Here is a 17591-nt window from a genome sequence, read left to right as displayed (position 1 = left end):
TTTAAAATCAGCGTATTAAGCCAAAACGGATCACATTGTTATTTTCTTTTTGAGGTGGTTCATGGTATTCTTCTTCATACACAGAACTCAGAAGGTCTGCCAATTCTCTTGTTGTCAGCTTGACATCGGTATTCCCTGTAAAAAGTTCATCCTAATACATTACTTAAACTAACTTTTAAATTATAAGTACATTGCATCAGATCCCAGTACACGACATAAGAAAGTCGAGAACAATTCAAAAACTAAATTAGGCTGAATTGCAAATTCTTCAGTACTGGCACCCTCATTCAAATATTCTTAGTTTATTATATTATAGATCTGTTCAACTTATTCTATAGTAATTGTTCATGTTCAATTTAGTATTTTTATTACCAAAGTTTAAGGCAAAAAAAGATTTTTTTGTTGCATATAATAACTATTGGACTATGTTTATTATATTTAGTACTCTTTGACTTCCTTATGAGAATTCAAATGTTTTTGTTTTACATATGGTTTTCAGTTGTTCATTAATTATTCTGTAAATAAGTTTGACCAATTTAGTACATCATAAAAGTTTCTTCCAGTAAAGTATTCTTTTCATTTCATTCTATTTAACTTGTAACAATAGTATTTTATAACAGGTTATGGGCCCAGACACCCTTATATTGTGTGTTACAGGTTTTAAATAGAATAATTTATTGCTTGAGATAAAATCTTTAGTACCTATGGAATTCCTTATGCAGAAAATGGAATTGCTGCATGGAAAGGACAACTGGGATGATTGGAAATATCTCATGCAAATTAGGCTTAAAGGAATCCCAGATGCATACGAAGCCATTTCTGGTAAAATGGAATTGCCAGAGAAACCTAAAGATGAAACACAAGCTGCAGAAATGAAAGAATACAAAATGAAGATAGATAAGTATAACAAAACACAGTCAGAAGTAATGTTTATGTTAGCATCTTCATTAAGTAAGGAAGTAAGAGCTCAGGTAAGAAACCTAGAAAAACCAGATGAGGTTTGGAAGGAGCTGCATAATCTATTTGCAGAAATAGAGGAAAATAAAGCCTATGATATATGCTCTCTGTTCTTCACCTACAAATGGGATCAACACTTGGATATGGCTGGGAACCTATCTGCAATCAAGTCGTTATGGGTAAAGCTTCAAGAAGAAATTAAGAAAATTCAAGACAAGAAAGAAGATAGTTTACCTCAGATATTGTTGATTTGCAAGATTTTTGAAATCCTACCAGCAGAATATTCCAACTTTCAAACAACTTGGTTAATGATTCACAAGGATAAAGCGAGAAACCTTGACAATCTTACAAATTGGCTGTGTACAGAAGCAAGAAAGCTGACTTCAAAGGAAAATGAGAAAGAAGATACAGCTTTAATGGCGGTCAATAGATCTAAAGAAGCCAAAGGTAACTTAGTAGGTGTACAGAAAAACAGCAAAAACAATGATAAAAAGAAAAAGTTTCCATGCCACTATTGTCACAAGAAAGGACATTGGTTGCAAGAGTGTCAGAAATGGATAGCGGATGGAAAACCTGAAAAGAAAAGCTTGGAAAAAGAATCCAAACAAGCAGCACTAACCATATTAAGTAATTGTGTTTTTCAAACCCAGAATACTACCGCATCACATGATTGGTACGTGGACAGTGGTGCTACCAACCATGTTACACATTGTAGGGAAATGTTTACTGACTTTGAACAATTTGAGTTACCTCATGCAGTTACAATGGCAAATGGACAACAGACAAGTGCTATTGGTAGAGGAACAATTTGCATGGAAGCAAATTTGGATGGTATTTGGAATTCAGTAAAACTAACCAATGTATGGTATGTACCTGGTATTTTCGCAAACCTATTTTCAGTAACCGCTGCTCAAGATTTAAATGTAAATAGTAAATTTGTATCGACATCCAAGGATTGCACTTTGTTTGATAGAAATGGTAAACCACTCATCAAAGGACATAGAAGTCAAGGCGGAGGCTTGTTTAAATTAGCAGTAAGAAAATCAGTAGACCTCATGGCTGTTATGGAAGGAGTTCCAACTGTTAATCAGTTACAATTACTTCATGAACGACTAGGACATCAAAGCAAAACTCATGTACAAGAATTTGCAAGGAGAGAACTGAACCTTAATCTCAAGCTTGACAATGAGGTATGTGAAGGTTGTGCTTATGGAAAGATGCACAGATCACAATTCAGAAGCAGAGATGAACACAGAGCTTCAGTACCTGGTGAAATCGTTCACTCTGATGTTTGTGGACCTTTCTTTGAGTCGATTGGAGGTTCAAAGTACTTTGTATTGTTCAAGGATGACTTTACTCGCTACCGCAGTGTTTATTTTATGAAGACAAAATCTCAAGTTGTAGAGAAGCTGAAGCAGTTTCTTGCAGAAGTCAAAGTCACAGGCCATGTAATATGTAAGTTGAGATGTGATGGAGGAGGTGAATTCGACAATGAAAGTATTAGACGAGTCCTTCAAGTGAATGGAATACAACAGTTGATCACAATGCCATACACACCACAACAGAATGGATCTGCAGAGAGAGAAAATCGGACCATAGTTGAATGTGCAAGGTCAATGATGCATGCTCACGGTGATCTGCCTCAAGGCTTGTGGGCTGAATTGATAAACACTGCAGCCTATATTTTGAACAGAACTGCTAAGTCATCAGTTGCCGGAAAGACTCCATATGAATCATGGTTTGGAAAAAGACCTACGATAAAACATTTACGGGTTATCGGGACAGATTGTTTTGTCCATATTCCAAAGCAGAGAAGACGTAAGTTTGACAAGAAAGCGATGAAATGCAAACTTATTGGATATGATGGTAATGATGGATATCGTCTCTGGAATTCATGGAAATGTACTGTCATTCGGTCCAGGGATGTAAAATTTTTGAAAGAGCCTATTAGTGAATCCATAGTAAATAGGCCTATATCGTCAGAAGAAAAAGTCCCCGATGAAGCAAAAGATGAGAACTGTTCAGCCCCTGTAGTAGAAAATGTCCCCATTCTCTTTCCTGAAGATGAATCGGAAGAAGATAAATTGACAGACGAGGAAGCAGAACAACATGAAGAAAACGTTGTGCAAACTCGCCAACTCCGAGATAGAGCTATGGTACGGCAGCCCATTCGTTTTGAAGATTTTGTGATGAGTGCTGTTATGGGGAACACACACTATGAACCTAATACATACATGGAGGCATCGAACTGTGAAGATCATCTCCAATGGCAAAAAGCAATGGAAGATGAGATTAACTCACTTCACATGAATGAAGTGTGGACACTTACTGAACTACCCAAAGGTCACAAAGCCATACCTTGTAAATGGGTATACAAAGTAAAAACAAATGCCGATGGATCCATAGAGAGATACAAAGCCTGACTAGTAGTAAAGGGATTTGCACAGAAGAAAGGAATCGATTATAATCAAACCTTTAGTCCAGTAGCAAAAATGCCAACAATCAGAAGTGTTATCGCAGTAGCTGCTAATGAAGGCATGAAACTTACACAATTTGATGTGTCTACTGTCTTTTTGTACGGCAAAATAAATGAAGAAATTTATATGCATCAACCAGAAGGATTCAGTGATAACAGTAATCACGTCTGCAAGCTTAATAGAAGTTTGTATGGTTTGAAACAAGCACCAAGATGCTGGAACGAGAGAGTTGGAATGGGCCTAACAAAACTGGACTGAAAAAGAGTGATGATGATCCATGTCTTTTTATCCGTAACAACAATGGACATAAGTTAATTGTTGTTCTATATGTTGATGATGGACTCATTGCTTCAACTCATGATGAAGACTTAAATTCATTCCTAGTAGAATTGAAAAAAGAATTTAAAATCAAGTCAAAACCAGCAGATTATTTTTTAGGATTGGAGATTTCCAAATCTGGTGAAAATATCAAATTAAGTCAAGGAGGATATGTTTCAAGAATTTTGGAAAGATTCAACATGGAAAACTGCAGATCAGCACCAACACCTATAGTAAAATCTGAACAGGAAGACAAAAGAACAGATGAGACGTCTTTTCCGTATCGAGAAGCTGTCGGAGCTCTTATGTACCTCATGGTTAGTACCAGACCGGACATAGCGTACGCAGTGAGTGTCGTCTCCAGAAGCCTAGAAAATCCTACAATAAATGATTGGTGTCGAGTGAAGAGAATACTCAGATATCTTCAGGGTACTAAAGATTGTGGAATCGTGTACAAGAAGCACATTGGAAGTGGCGTTCTTAATTGCTACAGTGATTCAGACTTTGGTGGTGACCATGAAACCAGGAGATCGACAACAGGACTACTGACTCTGTACGCAGGTGGAGCGATATCATGGATCAGCCAACGACAGCCTTCTGTTCAACTTTCCACTACGGGAGCAGAGATAGTAGCTGCGAGTGAGGCGGCCAGGGATGCAATTTGGTTAAAGCGATTACTAAGCTCATTAACTGAACTTAAAAGTACACCTGTGATCTTCGTAGACAATGAAGCTGCTATATGTCTAGCACAGAATCCAGAGCATCACAGAAGAACCAAACACATTGAAATAAAACACTTTTTCATTCGAGAACAAGTGACAGCAGGAAACCTGGAAGTGAAGAAAATTGACACAAGTGAACAACTAGCTGATTTGTTTACAAAACCTCTTCTTGGACCAAGGTTGAAGGTTTTAAGACAGAAAATTGGACTGGCTTAACATTCCCATGAAGTCTCTAAGGAAGCCTTGAGTAGGGGGAGTGTTGCATATAATAACTATTGGACTATGTTTATTATATTTAGTACTCTTTGACTTCCTTATGAGAATTCAAATGTTTTTGTTTTACATATGGTTTTCAGTTGTTCATTAATTATTCTGTAAATAAGTTTGACCAATTTAGTACATCATAAAAGTTTCTTCCAGTAAAGTATTCTTTTCATTTCATTCTATTTAACTTGTAACAATAGTATTTTATAACATTTTTAACCTCTTTTTATTTTAACTATATGTTTATCTTGTTATTTTTTCTGTGAAGTGGTGAGCGACAAATATGACTCTCCCCACACACAGACGTACAGTCTTTGTGGGGACTTTTTTCCTTTGTACATATGATTGAAGCCACGACTGTAATCTCTGATTTTTAATTTTGGAAAAAAATATATTCTTATCTTATCTTATTACATCAAAGTTCCGCTAATCTGATCATATCCTTTTAAAACAAAACCTTCTGTTCGGAAACAAAGGTTACCGCTACTGAGTTTTTAAAATTATAAAAAGCTATGTGTCATGTGTTCTGAAATACTCTTTAGTATTTAGGGTGTCCGGAGAAACCGAAAATACCAGAACTGAAAGTGAATCTAAAGACTGGGTTAACCATCGATGTATAATAACTCCCTGGATTGCGCGCTCAGGTTGAAGTAGAGCTCGAAAAAGGGCCGTCGCAACCTCGCTCTGTCCGCCAGGAGTGGGGATAAAGGCATGACTCACCCTAGTGCCGAGCGTCGCGCCCGCTCTCGCCGAGTATTGCTATGTTAGTTTTGTGGAAATATTCCGAGGATAATTGATTGTAACGAACTTAAGGAGGTTTTAAAAGCAGATATAATTAATCTACGTACTTGCTCACACTTCATAGACTATGTGTCAAAAGTAAATCTCATAAGAAATTTAGTGATATCATGAAAGAGTTAGATTGATTTATATTTGAACATTGGCCAGAAAACAACAATTATTTGATCACATAAGCATGTCATAATTTGCTGCTGTGAGGCCCAATTGTTATTGAGAGACTTTGCAACATTTAAGAATATATATTTTGTTTATATTATAGTATGTTTCTTTTTGTCATACTGTGATTAACGTGTTTGGAAAACATATTATTTTGCTAAATAAAATGAGTGAATAATATTTAATGCCAATATCTCAAATGTATTCATTATTCTCACTGAAGTAAAATAATAACAAAATATTTTCTCAGGTATTAAATAGGCTACTACTATGGAATCCAACATTTATTCTTTGATTCAAAGAATTTTGTTTACTATAGACCACCAGTAAGCATTAAAAAGCATAAACACACGCTTGTAAATTTAGTTACCATTCTTCGTAATGTAAAGACATATTTGATGTAATAAATTGATAATTAAATGCTAGAAACTCAATATCAATCCCGTAAACTGATGCTGAGCCGGCCGAGCTCCTAGCGCCAATGCCGCGCCAAGCGATTTTATGCCTATTTTTTTAATCGCTTAAAAATGATACAAGCAGACTCCGTATCAAAAAAAGCTTCAAATAAAAAACAAAATTCATACTTTAATCTAAAACTTTGCCGCAGGAATTTTTTTCCTGACCAAAAAATAAAAAATTTCCTCGCTTAATACATTTTTCATGTTGGTTATTAATGGTGTTAAAAAAACAATCATCAGTTTTAATTTAGCTAAATAAATTTTAAAAAATACGAGGTGTTAGCCCGTCCTACGTACGGGAATTCAGTAGTCAGTTAAAACCGGTTAGTTTTCACATATGAAGACAAAGTTTCTTGCAGTTTTAATGCGAAAAATCATATTGTAAACAAATGTTGTATGACCAAATATGTTTTTCTTCCATCTAGGCCTATCCGATTTGCATTTTAAATCCGATAATTTTACAATAAAACAGCAATTCTGCAATTTTTACGATGTGAAAAGCGTGTAAGTGAGATTTGCAGCCGATTCGCACAGACGCACACTAAGTAGCCTACAGTAGAGAGAGTAATAGCACAGAAAACGTAACGTTTTCTGTGGTAATAGTCAATTGATTAGTGTATAGACCTAGTCAACGATACCACCTTCCATAGCATACCTGCCTCTTCCATAATTATTATCATCACAATACAACAACTATACATAATTTTCAGTAGGTCTGAATAGAAACAACCCAAAATAAAATGACAATATCCAATAAAATTCACAGTACACATAATTTAACTTTGGTGTCCTAACATTAAAACTAATCGTCACACCTATCCTTTATATCAATTTCACTGCATTAATTGCTAAATAAATAAGCGTAAACAAAGAAAAGTAAAAACAATAACAGTTTGTTTTGAAACAGCTGTTTGGTTCAAATAACATTCATTTGAAAAAAAGAACTGGTCACATGTAGCAGGAATATAAAAAGTAAACACGCTAGTAAAGCTAATGACGTAATTGTCAATGTTTATTATCCATACCGTTATCAGTTCTATCCTTGATAATTACCCACCCTCATTGAATAAATGTACGTCGTAATTACGCATATTAGGTAGTTAATTTAAACTACATATATTTAGTTGAAATAAAAGTGATATTTTCGCGTTTGGGGGCGCTGATGTAGGCGCCCCTAAACGTAACCACAACCCCACAACTGAACACGATTTCATAAAAGGATGATTTGTCTAATTGCAGTATCCTAGGTATATGTTGACGTTGTGTTCAATCTATGTCATCCATCTGTTTATCTTATAAAACCCGGCTAAGGTTGTGGTGGTAATTTAAAATCATGATTCCTGATTATTCTTGATCTTCTTTTTATGGCATCAATATTTCCGGGCCTAATCCAAACAAAGTTAGTCTAAAGCAGACAAACATTAATTGTAAAAAAAAGCTACCATGAAGAATTAAAAAATGTAAACATTGTTATTTTTCTAATCTTTCCTTGAAAAGTGTAGCAGTAAAATAATTTGCATTTATCCTTTTTTATTAAGACTCGTGTTCAGAGTTTCGATTTGCCCTGTGGTTTAATTAATTTTGGTTAAAACTGTGAATTAAACTGTGGTATAATTATCTCTACTAATCTTACTTATTTCCTATAATCAGTGACAAAATAAGAGTAAATAAAATAACCTCATAGTTCCATAGTTTATATTTAACCAGCTGTTAGTTAAAACAAATTATATTGCTCTAAGACAAATCGAAGATTACAAAGATTGCTTTAAAAATAATTTGAACATCCTAGTATTTTACTATGTATATTTAATTAATCTGTCATCCTCTTACAGGAGAATTGAACATATCAATGATTAGCATTACACATAAGGTAAATGCACCAGTAGCTGACAGTGCTCCAGAAGCTGACAGTTTGAGTTTTTTTACATTATAATGTGGTCACTTAAAGATATTGACAAATGATTGCATTGTTAGAAGAACATACCCTAGTGGAAGAATCACTAAGCAATCATTAAAAAAAAATTTAGTGATACGTAGTGAGATTTGGGACGAGTAAAAATCACTAGAAATCAATCACTAAAATCAATAGCGCAACTTAGTGATACCATTAGAAATTTTTAATGATATCACTAAACATGTTAATGGTATGTACTGATATCACTAGGCAATTTTAATGATATCACTAAAAATTTTAATGGTGTGTACTGATATCACTAGACAATTTTAATGATATCACTAGACAATTTTAATGATATCACTAAATATTTTAATAGTGTTTACTGATATCACTAGGCAATTTTAATGATATCACTAAACATTTTAATGGTGTGTACTGATATCACTAGACAATTTTAATGATATCACTAAACCTTTAAATGATGTGTACTGGTATAACTTGTTATTTTTGATGATATTTAGTGATATAACTAAATACTTTTAATGATAATTAGTTATAACACTTTGTGTTTTGTTATACAGCTTAACAAGTTTACTGACCTTTGGTGATGACACTTCATGTTTCTAACGAAATCACTAGAAACCCCTATTGAAATTTAGTTAGCTAGATAAATTCTAAAAGGTGGAAAACAAAATAGACATAAAAACAAATAATAGTTTATTATTTTTAAATTTACATTGAGCTAACTATACAATTTTAACTTCAGTTCACTTAAACATAACAATAAGACAATGACTAACTTTCAATAAATTAACACACATTTCAAGACATTAGTGGATTTTGGAACTTGCAACATATACGGCACTTCAGCTGCTTCAGATCCCTTAAAAAGGAAATGCAAATTAAAGTTTATTATTTTTAAATTGTGCATTGAGCAAATAAATCCTTAGACAATCATTGCTTCTTTAAAAAACCACATATTCCTAAAGTTCTAAGATAATATTATATAGAATACCAACATTGGAATCACAAATAATATTTTATACTTACATAGATACCCTAGTTAAACTAAACAGAATTTATTCATAGTTTACTATTTTAAAATTGTACACTATTCAATTAGTTTTACAATTTAAACTTTAGGACTCTTTTATACTATAGTAGTACATTTAAACAAAACAGCACAAAATGGTTTCAAATGGTAAAAATACTTACTTTTAACCCAAGCTGGATTTGAGAGCTTGAAATATAATTTTTAAATCATGTCAGTAATTAAGAGACGTAAAAAGAGCAAGACCTCATACCTAAACCTAAACTTGTAATTTCAAATGAGTGGTTAATTAACAAAACTGAAATTAATTTAAAAAAAAAACTAGCAATGAAAAACAAAAATGCAATATTTTTACATCTTACAACAAGCCATGAATTAAATATTAACTCATCAACAACAATGCAAAAGAAATGTTATAACCTATATATCCAAAGAGGAACATGTTACGAGGGTTGTGTTTTAAGTTAGGGATTTTTATTGTGTATAGCTTCATAGTTCATCACAACAAGGCACCTTGCCGCTTAAGCCTGATTTACATTGGTCGAGTAAAAGAGCGATTAGACAGGCGAGTCAGTACTCTACCGTCAACTTGACCAGTGAAGACAATTTCACGAGTCGATTGACAAGCGAGACGAGTGCCAGACCCAGCTGGCGGACAAGTCGAGTAGTTTTGGCCAGGAGACAGCCACTCGACCAATTTCGAGCACTTGCCCTTCCCCCACCACTCTCAGTCTGCTGTCTCAAGTCGCATTTTAGCAATCTTATACATGTTTTTGTTAGTGTTACAAGTCAGGAGCCCCGCGCAACAATAGCCAGGCGCCGTCTCAAAAGGGTTGTTTGTTTACACGGGTTTCTCCTAGCGCACCACTGATAGACAATAGACCCATGTCAACGTACTACCTCAATAGGGGCCCTAGAACCTTCTACACTTCTACGGCGTAAACACCTTTGTCTAGGCTACCAGGGGTCTCCAGAATGTTCCACGGTAAATTTATATAAGGGACCGTCTTCCGGCACACGGCAGTTGAGTTGAGTTGAGCCTTCCGAGAATCGTCGCGGCAAGCGCCCGTCGGTGTTAGTGACCAGTGCTAGTGCTAGTGGCAGTAACAGTGTAGATACAGTGTAGTGACACTAGTGACAGTGTAGTGACAGTGTTGTGACAGAAGTAGTGATAATTCCTGTAAAGGCTAGCTGTAAGTAGAAACATTGTAAATTAGAATAGGCTTTAGCTAGGTTTAGATAGGGTTAGTTAGGTGTTAGGTAATTCTAATATCTGTAAATATAGAGTAATTAGTGTAAATAAATAGTTATTATAAAATCGCCAAGTTTTATTTGTAAAGAACCCGTTAAGCCCGCAACAATTGGTGTCAGAAGTGGGATTATTTTGGCGATTTTAATTGTAAAATATTGAGTTTAATTTTAGTTGTATTAGATATTTTAGTAAGATTCAGGGTCTTCGTTACATAGTAGTAATTTGTGTCGTAAATTTGTTTACAAAGAAAAAAATCATTTATTGTAAAATTATTTTAATTGTTTGGCATAAAAATGGCTTTCAAAGGTGTGAAACTTGATGAGTTAAAAGTAGCTGATCTTAGGAGAGAATTAGAAGAACGAGATCTTGATACTAGTGGAACTAAATCAGCCCTTCAGGCACGCCTTAAACAAGCTTTAATTGATGCAGGTGAAGACCCAGATCACGTTTTATTTGAGACATCTGATATCAATAAAATGCTTAAAAACTTAGAGTCAAAGATGTCAGAAAATAGCAAAACATTAGAGTCTTTGTCAGAAAATAGCAAAACATTAGAGTCAAAAATTTCAGAAAATAGTAAAACACTAGAATCAAAAATGTCAGAAACTAGTAAAACGTTAGAAAGCCTAGAAGCTAATATTGAGGCAAAAATGTCAGAAAATAACAAAAACTTAGAAGCTAGCATTGAGACAAAAATGTCAAATGTAGAATCAAAAATGCTGAACAAATTAGGTGAATATTCTAGCAAAGTTGATGGTTTAGAAAGTAGGATAAATGAAATTGATGAGAAAGTTAACTGTATAGAAAAGAATCTAGAAGATAGGTTAGTTGATAAGCTTAGGCAGGAGATGGCTGCATCGGGGAGCTTCACACCTTCGTCATCAGCTAGCACTGACGAACTTCGGCAGGATAACGCCCCAGAAACGATCTCCAAGCCAGCGCCCACCATTGCTGCCGCTGTCCCTCAGAACATCGTTCCTCATTTCGATGGCAAAACCCCCTGGGAGGACTACATGCTTCTCTTCGAGACAGCGGCTATGGTCCATGGGTGGACAGAGGAGACAAAGGCTTCAGCACTGTGCCTTGCACTAAGGGGCGATGCGTTAGCAGTTCTGCATGCTATGCCAATGGCGGAGCGGAAGAATTTCCCAGAACTAGTGAGGAGATTGGACATGCGCTTTGGGCATCGACACATGGACCAGCTTTACCGATCTCAACTGCGGAACCGGATCCAGAAACCCAGCGAGTCACTTCAGGAGTTTGAAGCCGACATTGCTCGCCTGGTGAGAAACGCCTATCCATCGGTCACGGATGATGTCTACGAGAGTTTGGCGGTGGATAAATTCCTCGACGGTCTACGTGAACCTGAGACTCAACAGGCAGTGAAGCTCGCCAGACCAAAGACCCTGAGTGACGCACTGACACAGGCACTGGAGTTCGAGGCTGTACGGCAGTCGGTGAGAGGTCAGGCCCGAGTCCGTGTGGCAGACGCAGAAACTACATCTCCACTTGACATCGAGGAGCTGGTGAAAAGAGTTCTGGAGGCGCTAAAAACACGTCGCCGGCAGATACGCTGTTGGAGCTGTGGACAGATGGGACATCCCAGGAGTAAATGTCCTTCAACCATATCAGAACCGGAACAGGAAAACTAAGGAGGGTTGATGGAAAGGGGCAACCGTCAGCCCGCGATTTGAAAGCCCCGAGGAAAAGTGTTAAAGTTGCTTCACTTGGAAGTCAGTCAAGCAGTTTCTACATAGATGGAAAGGTGAACGGGCGTCTCCAAAGCTGTCTTCTGGACACCGGGGCGACTATGACCATCCTGAATCCCAACACTGTGTCGACTGAAGATATTTCACCAACATTATGGTCTCTACGTACAGCTACAGGTCAGCTGGCTCAGGTCTATGGGCAGACGGTTGCTACCTTCCACATCGGCGGCTGCGTATTTAAACATTGCGCACTAGTTGCCGACATAGACGAGGACGTGATTTTAGGAACCGACATAATGGTGAAGTACGGACTGAAGTTGGACATGACAAAAGGACTAGTGACTCTCGGAGACGAAGATGTCATACTTCGGCGTGGGAAGGATATCGCTGCACGCGTACTTCTACTGGAAGACACAACGCTACCAGCACGCAGCCAAGTCATCGTCCGAACTACTGTCGAAGGAGATTGGACTAGTGGGCAAAGTGTTCTTCTGGAGCCAGGAAGTGACAGTGAATCCCAGCTTGGACGCGGTGTCTTTGTCGCCAGATCCTTATTTAACTTAGGACACGAAAATCCGGTGCGACTGATGAACTTGAATGGTTTCCCTGTGGCGATAAAAAGAGGAGTGAAGATCGGAACGTGCGTGGCTGTTAACTCAGTGGTACGTCAACTAAAATCATGTCCACCATCCCCAAATGGATTGCCGAAGGAGTTGGAAAATTTCGTGGAGAGCACCTGTCAGGATCTGACGCGTCTACAAAGTGCGAAAATAAGGGACTTCATTACCAGATGGCAAGATGTCTTCGAATACGGAAGCGGACCTAGAGGAAGAACAAACATAGTACAGCACAAGATAGACACCGGAGATGCAAAACCCATACGTCAGGCTCCTAGACGACTCCCGCTAGCAAAACGTGACGAAGCTGAGAAAATCATAAAAGAGATGGAAGCGGATGGTGTCATCGAGCCTTCTAGCAGCCCTTGGGTGTCACCTGTGGTACTAGTGAAGAAGAAGGACGGCTCAACAAGATTTTGCGTAGACTATCGCCTTCTCAACAATGTCACCAAGAAAGACAGTTACCCTCTCCCCAGGATTGATGACACACTCGACACTCTGGGAGGATGTCAAATATTCTCTACTTTAGATCTCAGAAGTGGCTACTGGCAGGTCGGGCTCGCTCCTGAGGACAAGGAGAAGACAGCGTTCTCTATTGGGACAGGACTTTGGCAATTCACTGTGCTGCCTTTTGGACTTTGTAACGCCCCTGCTACTTTTGAAAGGCTTATGGAGAACGTCCTCAGGGGATTGTCATGGGAGACATGCCTGGTTTACTTGGATGACATTATCGTCCTAGGCAAATCCTTCGAAGACCACCTGAAGAACCTGGAGAATGTCTTCATGCGACTGCGGATGGCTAATCTGAAGTTGAACCCAAAGAAGTGCAACTTATTCCGCAAACAGGTCAATTACCTCGGCCATGTCGTATCAGACAAGGGAGTGTCTGTAGATCCGGAGAAGATCAGAGCTATCACCGATTGGCCAATACCACAGGATAAACACCAAGTTAGAAGCTTCCTTGGGCTGTGCGCTTACTACAGGAAATTTGTTAAGGGATTCGCTAATATTGCCAAACCGCTAACTAAGTTGACCGAAGACAAGAGGACCTTTGTTTGGGATAACGACTGCGAGAAAGCTTTCGAAGAGCTGAAGACTAAATTATGCAGTGCACCCATATTGAGCTACCCACGATCAGACGGAAAGTTCATACTAGACACGGACGCCAGCAATACAGCCATTGGAGGAGTCCTTTCCCAGCTTCAAGATGGAGAAGAACATGTGATCGGATACTTCAGTAAGGTCCTGTCAGCGCCTGAGCGTAATTACTGTGTCACCAGGAGAGAGCTTCTCGCAGTGGTTAAGTCTATAGAACACTTTCATAAGTACCTGTATGGAAGAAGGTTTCTCCTGAGAACCGACCATGCCGCACTGATGTGGTTGCTAAGATTCAAGTCTCCTGAAGGACAGGTTGCGAGATGGTTGGAAAGGTTACAGGAGTATGACTTCGAATCAGTCCATCGTGCGGGACCGAGCCACAGGAATGCGGATGCACTTTCAAGAAGACCATGTGGAGACACCTGCATGCACTGCTCACGCAAGGAAGACAAAAGTGCACCAGTTCATCGCGTGACCGCCGTTGACGACGAATGGGACAGTAAGAAACTGTCAGAGGACCAGAAGGAAGACCCAGACCTAAGACACGTCATGCAGTGGAAGATGGAAAATAAAGGGAGACCGTCGTGGCAGGATATTGCTCCATTGTCTAAGAACGTCAAGACCTACTGGGCGCAGTGGAACTCGATTTTAATGGAAGAAGGAGTTTTGAAGCGAGTCGTCGAATCGGAGGAAGGGGGGCACCGAAAACTCCAAATAATAATTCCAAGGAAGAGGGTTCCTGAAGTGCTAAGGGAAGTGCACGATGGAATTTCTGGAGGCCATCTAGGGGTACATCGTACACTGGTGAAAGTAAGGGAGCGCTTCTACTGGGCTAATCAGAAAGATGACGTCATAGACTGGTGCAGAAGATGTGTGACCTGCGCAGCATCAAATGGCCCTGTCAACAAACGAAAAGCACCAATGAGGAAATACAACGTAGGTGCCCCGTTTGAGCGCATTGCCATTGACGTAGCAGGACCATTCCCCATGTCCGATGCTGGAAATAGATTTATTTTAGTTGCAATGGATTACTTCAGCAAATGGGTAGAGGCCTATGCATTGCCTAACCAGGAAGCAGTAACAGTTGCAGATATATTAATCAAGGAATTGGTGAGCAGATTTGGAGTGCCGCTCGAACTTCATTCTGACCAAGGAAGAAATTTTGAGTCAGCAGTATTCTCCAGAATGTGTGAAGTTCTTGGTATCCGGAAGACTCGAACAACACCTCTGCACCCACAGTCAGATGGCATGGTGGAACGCATGAACAGGACGATGGGAAGATATCTGTCAAAAGTTGTCTCCGAACATCAGCGGGACTGGGACCAATACCTGCACCTGTTCCTACTTGCTTATAGGAGTTCTGTCAACGAAACCACCGGCCAAACTCCAGCCAACGTAGTTTTCGGGCGAGAGCTACGTCTTCCATGCGATCTGCAGTATGGATTGAAGCCGGATGAATGTGTGGTTGGCGAGGACTACGTATCGGATCTGCGGAAGAGGATGGACGAGATACATGAGAAAGTTCGTCGCAACATATCTGGAGCAAGTGACAGGATGAAGGAGAGGTACGACGTGAAGGCCGAGAAAGGAGGGTTCACACCTGGTGATCTCGTGTGGCTACATAATCCCCGAAGGCGTCGTGGTTATTCACCTAAACTCCAGAACTCATGGGAAGGACCCTATGAAGTTATTTCCCGTTTAAATGACGTCATCTACAGGATTAAGAAACAACCAAATGGCAAACCAAAAATAGTTCATTTTAACAGGCTTGCACCCTACAAAGGAGATCACGGCCAACAAGTTCGGAACCTCTCAACCGAGCCAAGAAACGTCGTGCCTGAGAGACATGGAAATGAGGGACTGAGGTTGTTATACAAGGACCTCTTCACCTTGCCAGTGGAATATGCCTTGGCACACTGCGTAGCAGAAAACCTGAGAGCGTCGCGAGGTATAGCCACAGTCTTCAGGAAAAAGTTTGGAGGGATCGAAGATCTTGAGCGTCAGAGCCCCGCCATTGGCACAACCCTTCACCTGAAGCGCAATGGACAGCATTTGTTCTACCTCGTTACAAAGGAAACATCTAGCAAGAAGCCGTCCTACGAATCTTTGAAGAAAAGCCTGCAAGACCTGCGAGACAAGCTCCTTCGGATTGGAATCAAAAAGCTGGCTATTCCAAGGCTGGGATGTGGTTATGACGGATTGGAATGGAAGATTGTAAGAAATATGGTGCAGGAACTTTTCGAGGACACTGGCATCGACATTGTGGTCTGCGTATACAACCCATGGGGAACCTCCGGTGGACCAGAAGATCGCAAGCTTCAGGGGAAATCTGTTCTGGGACAGAACAGTCTTAAGGAGGGGGTAGTGTTACAAGTCAGGAGCCCCGCGCAACAATAGCCAGGCGCCGTCTCAAAAGGGTTGTTTGTTTACACGGGTTTCTCCTAGCGCACCACTGATAGACAATAGACCCATGTCAACGTACTACCTCAATAGGGGCCCTAGAAACCTTCTACACTTCTACGGCGTAAACACCTTTGTCTAGGCTACCAGGGGTCTCCAGAATGTTCCACGGTAAATTTATATAAGGGACCGTCTTCCGGCACACGGCAGTTGAGTTGAGTTGAGCCTTCCGAGAATCGTCGCGGCAAGCGCCCGTCGGTGTTAGTGACCAGTGCTAGTGCTAGTGGCAGTAACAGTGTAGATACAGTGTAGTGACACTAGTGACAGTGTAGTGACAGTGTTGTGACAGAAGTAGTGATAATTCTGTAAAGGCTAGCTGTAAGTAGAAACATTGTAAATTAGAATAGGCTTTAGCTAGGTTTAGATAGGGTTAGTTAGGTGTTAGGTAATTCTAATATCTGTAAATATAGAGTAATTAGTGTAAATAAATAGTTATTATAAAATCGCCAAGTTTTATTTGTAAAGAACCCGTTAAGCCGCAACATTATTTTAAAGTTGATTTAAAAAATATTTTAAAATTAAGTGGACAGAAGAGGAAACATTAAAGTTTGTTGAGTTGTATCGAGATGCAAATTTTTTGTTAAATCTCAAAAGCACTTCTTTAGAAAAACAAAGAAATGCCACAAACAGCAATTGACAACCTTGTAAAAGATATGGGAAGTAATTGGTTTGGTGTAAGTACAAGAAGCGAAGCAAAGAATTAAAAACACAAGGTCATCATTGAATTAAGAACAACTAATGATGATTTTAAAATCTGCCCAATTCCCTATTCATTTTTTTCTTTCACCAATGCATCAACTTCCTTTACCAACAAATTGTACACCCTTTTCAAGCATTTTTGAAATGTAACACCTATATTACGGAGCATTTACATATAATTTACACAATAACTGTACTTGTAATCATCAAAACTTAAGTCGTCAACTCAGCCGAATTAACTTTACTAATGTAAACCCACTTTTCTAAAACATGACAAGTAAGAATAGCCGAGCCATTTCGGCCGAGCTTACTCGACCAATGTAAACCAATGTCTTCCCTCCCTCTGGATCCGCCATTGTGAAGCAAGAGGTTTGACAATGAAACTGCGGTTTCAAAACTGGCCGCCATCAGTTCTGCGTTTATAAATGAGCCTAGACGCAAGTTTTTTTTTTTTGGGCGCAAGCAACAGAAAATATTTTCTGAATCTATAGAATCCTCCTCACTCTTGGTTCCCTCCCTCATGACTCATCACTGCCACTGCTTACATATGTCACTACTTGATCCACCTTAAATCTTTATTTGTAATTAATTATCAATGTCATTTTTCTCATTACTCACCAATGTCAGTTCTCTTTGCTCGAGTGAGAAACATATT

The 17591-nt window shown here is 38.9% G+C and overlaps 1 protein-coding gene across 1 annotated transcript in view; it reads right to left on the bottom strand.

Moving 5' to 3' along the window:
* The window catches only part of LOC129004494 (uncharacterized), a 54392-nt gene continuing 36801 nt past the window's right edge, over positions 1 to 17591 (bottom strand). The window contains exon 3 of the mRNA XM_054433100.1: positions 1 to 135. Coding sequence (XP_054289075.1) covers positions 8 to 135 — 128 coding nt within the window. The 3' untranslated portion in view covers positions 1 to 7. The remainder of the gene's footprint in view (positions 136 to 17591) is intronic.

This window comes from Macrosteles quadrilineatus, unplaced genomic scaffold (genome assembly GCF_028750875.1).
Source record: "Macrosteles quadrilineatus isolate MER2022 unplaced genomic scaffold, UCM_ALF_1.0 Scaffold_9__3_contigs__length_116548681, whole genome shotgun sequence".
Taxonomy (NCBI): Eukaryota; Metazoa; Arthropoda; class Insecta; order Hemiptera; family Cicadellidae; genus Macrosteles; species Macrosteles quadrilineatus.
Note: the sequence above shows the minus strand (reverse complement) of the source record. Positions and strands in the feature narration are given on the sequence as shown.